Genomic DNA, 1,993 nt, shown 5'->3' with positions numbered 1-1,993 from the left:
TTGATAGATTCAAAAGAAATAGAAAAAAAAAATAATGATGATAATAACATGAATAATATTAATAGTTGTAATCATAATGATCTTGATTTTAATACTTATAAAAATTACATAATTGAGAAGGAAGGTATTAATTATTTAGCACTTTCTGATGAAGAAGATAATAAAAATAAGCGAGCTAGCCAAAAATATATTTATGATAATGCTGATGTGGGTACTCAAAAAAAAGTATTTGATTTGAAATTAAATATGGGTCCATATTCATGTACTTATACAAGAAATGGGAAATATTTATTAATGACAGGAGTAAAAGGACATGTAAGTTTAATAGATACACATAATTTAGAAAGTTTATGTGAGTTTCAAGTTGATGAAATGATTAGATGTAATACAACATTACATAATTATAAGCTTTTTGCAGTTAGTCAAAAAAAGTATATGTATATATATGATAATACTGGAATGGAAATAAATTGTATAAAAGATATATTATATACATATAATATGGTATTTTTACCATATCATTTTTTATTAACATCGATAGGTGAATTTGGTGAATTGGTTTATCAAGATATATCGGTTGGTAATATTGTAACCAGAAAAAAAACGAAAAGAGGACCATGTTCTATTATGAAACAAAATAAAAAAGATGCTATAATATATTTAGGTCATAAAAATGGACATGTTACCTTATGGTCACCAAATATTGATAAAAGTATATGTGATATATTTTGTCATCATACACCCATATCTGCCTTAGGAGTTCATGATAATTATTTAATAACAGCTTCAGTAGATTCAACATATAAATTATGGGACATAAGAAAAATGGAATATATAAAATCTTATAAATCACATAATATTATTAATAATATTGATATAAGTGATACATCCCTAGTAGCATTTTCAATGAATACACATTTTAGAACATATAAGGATTTTTTTACAAATCCACAATTATATATAACTCATAATATATATGGAGATCAAATTAATTCCATATCCTTTCAACCATTTGAAGATATTTGCTCCTTAGGTTTAAAACACTCAATAAAAACACTTCTCGTACCAGGAGCAGGTATAGCTAATATAGACACCTTCTTTAATAACCCATATGAAACAAAAAAACAAGTTAGAGAAAATGAAGTAAAATTGTTATTAGATAAACTACCAGCTGATACTATCAAATTTAATACAGACCAAATAGGAAACATAAACCCATATCTGATAAACCATAATGAACAAAAAAATCATACAAATTTGTATAATAAAAACTACATGAAAAAGAAAAATAAAAAAAATAAGAAAAATAAGAAAAATAAAAATGAAGAAAATATAAATCTTATGCACAAACAATCTGAACACGAAACGGATTAAATAAACCAACCAACAAAGAAATAAATAAATAAATAAATAAATAAAGATAGAAAGAGAATTCCAAAATTATTTCCACAAGTATAAATAACACTTTTTTGTAATACATATATATAATATATATAATATATATATAATATATATATATATATATATATATTTATGACCCTTTGACAATAAAAAATAATTAAAATATGGGAAATATATATATATATATATTTATTATTTATTTTTTGTTTTTTATTATTAATATATTTTCTTAGAATTAAAAAATTATACATTATCCTCTATATATATATGTATTAATAATATTTATTTTAAATATTATTATATATAAAAAAATATATATTATGTACATATATATTTATATATATATGTATAATTATTATTTTTTTTTTTTTTAATATTCTATAATTAAAATTTATTAAAAAAACCTTAATTAATTTTTTAAATATAAATTCAAAAAGGAATATTTTTCATTATGTAAATTTTTTTTTTTTTTATTTCAACCGTCACTTTGTACCATTATTTATTTATATTGAAAAAAAAAAAAAAAAATAAAAAAAAAAAAAAAAAATATAATATAATAAATTAAAATACTTTTATTTTATAATAATAATAT

At 19.6% G+C, this 1,993-nt stretch overlaps 1 protein-coding gene across 1 annotated transcript in view; it reads left to right on the top strand.

Annotated features, from left to right (window-relative positions):
• Window positions 1-1,374, top strand: part of PRSY57_0719800 (nucleolar rRNA processing protein, putative) — a gene marked incomplete at both ends in the record, with an annotated part of 1,797 nt that extends 423 nt beyond the window's left edge. Inside the window, one exon of the mRNA XM_012906852.2 lies at window positions 1-1,374. This exon is cut by the window's left edge and continues 423 nt beyond it. Coding sequence (XP_012762306.2) covers window positions 1-1,374 — 1,374 coding nt within the window.
• Between the last annotated feature and the right edge of the window lie 619 nt (window positions 1,375-1,993).

This window comes from Plasmodium reichenowi, chromosome 7 (genome assembly GCF_001601855.1).
Source record: "Plasmodium reichenowi strain SY57 chromosome 7, whole genome shotgun sequence".
Lineage (NCBI taxonomy): Eukaryota > Apicomplexa > Aconoidasida > Haemosporida > Plasmodiidae > Plasmodium > Plasmodium reichenowi.
Note: the sequence above shows the minus strand (reverse complement) of the source record. Positions and strands in the feature narration are given on the sequence as shown.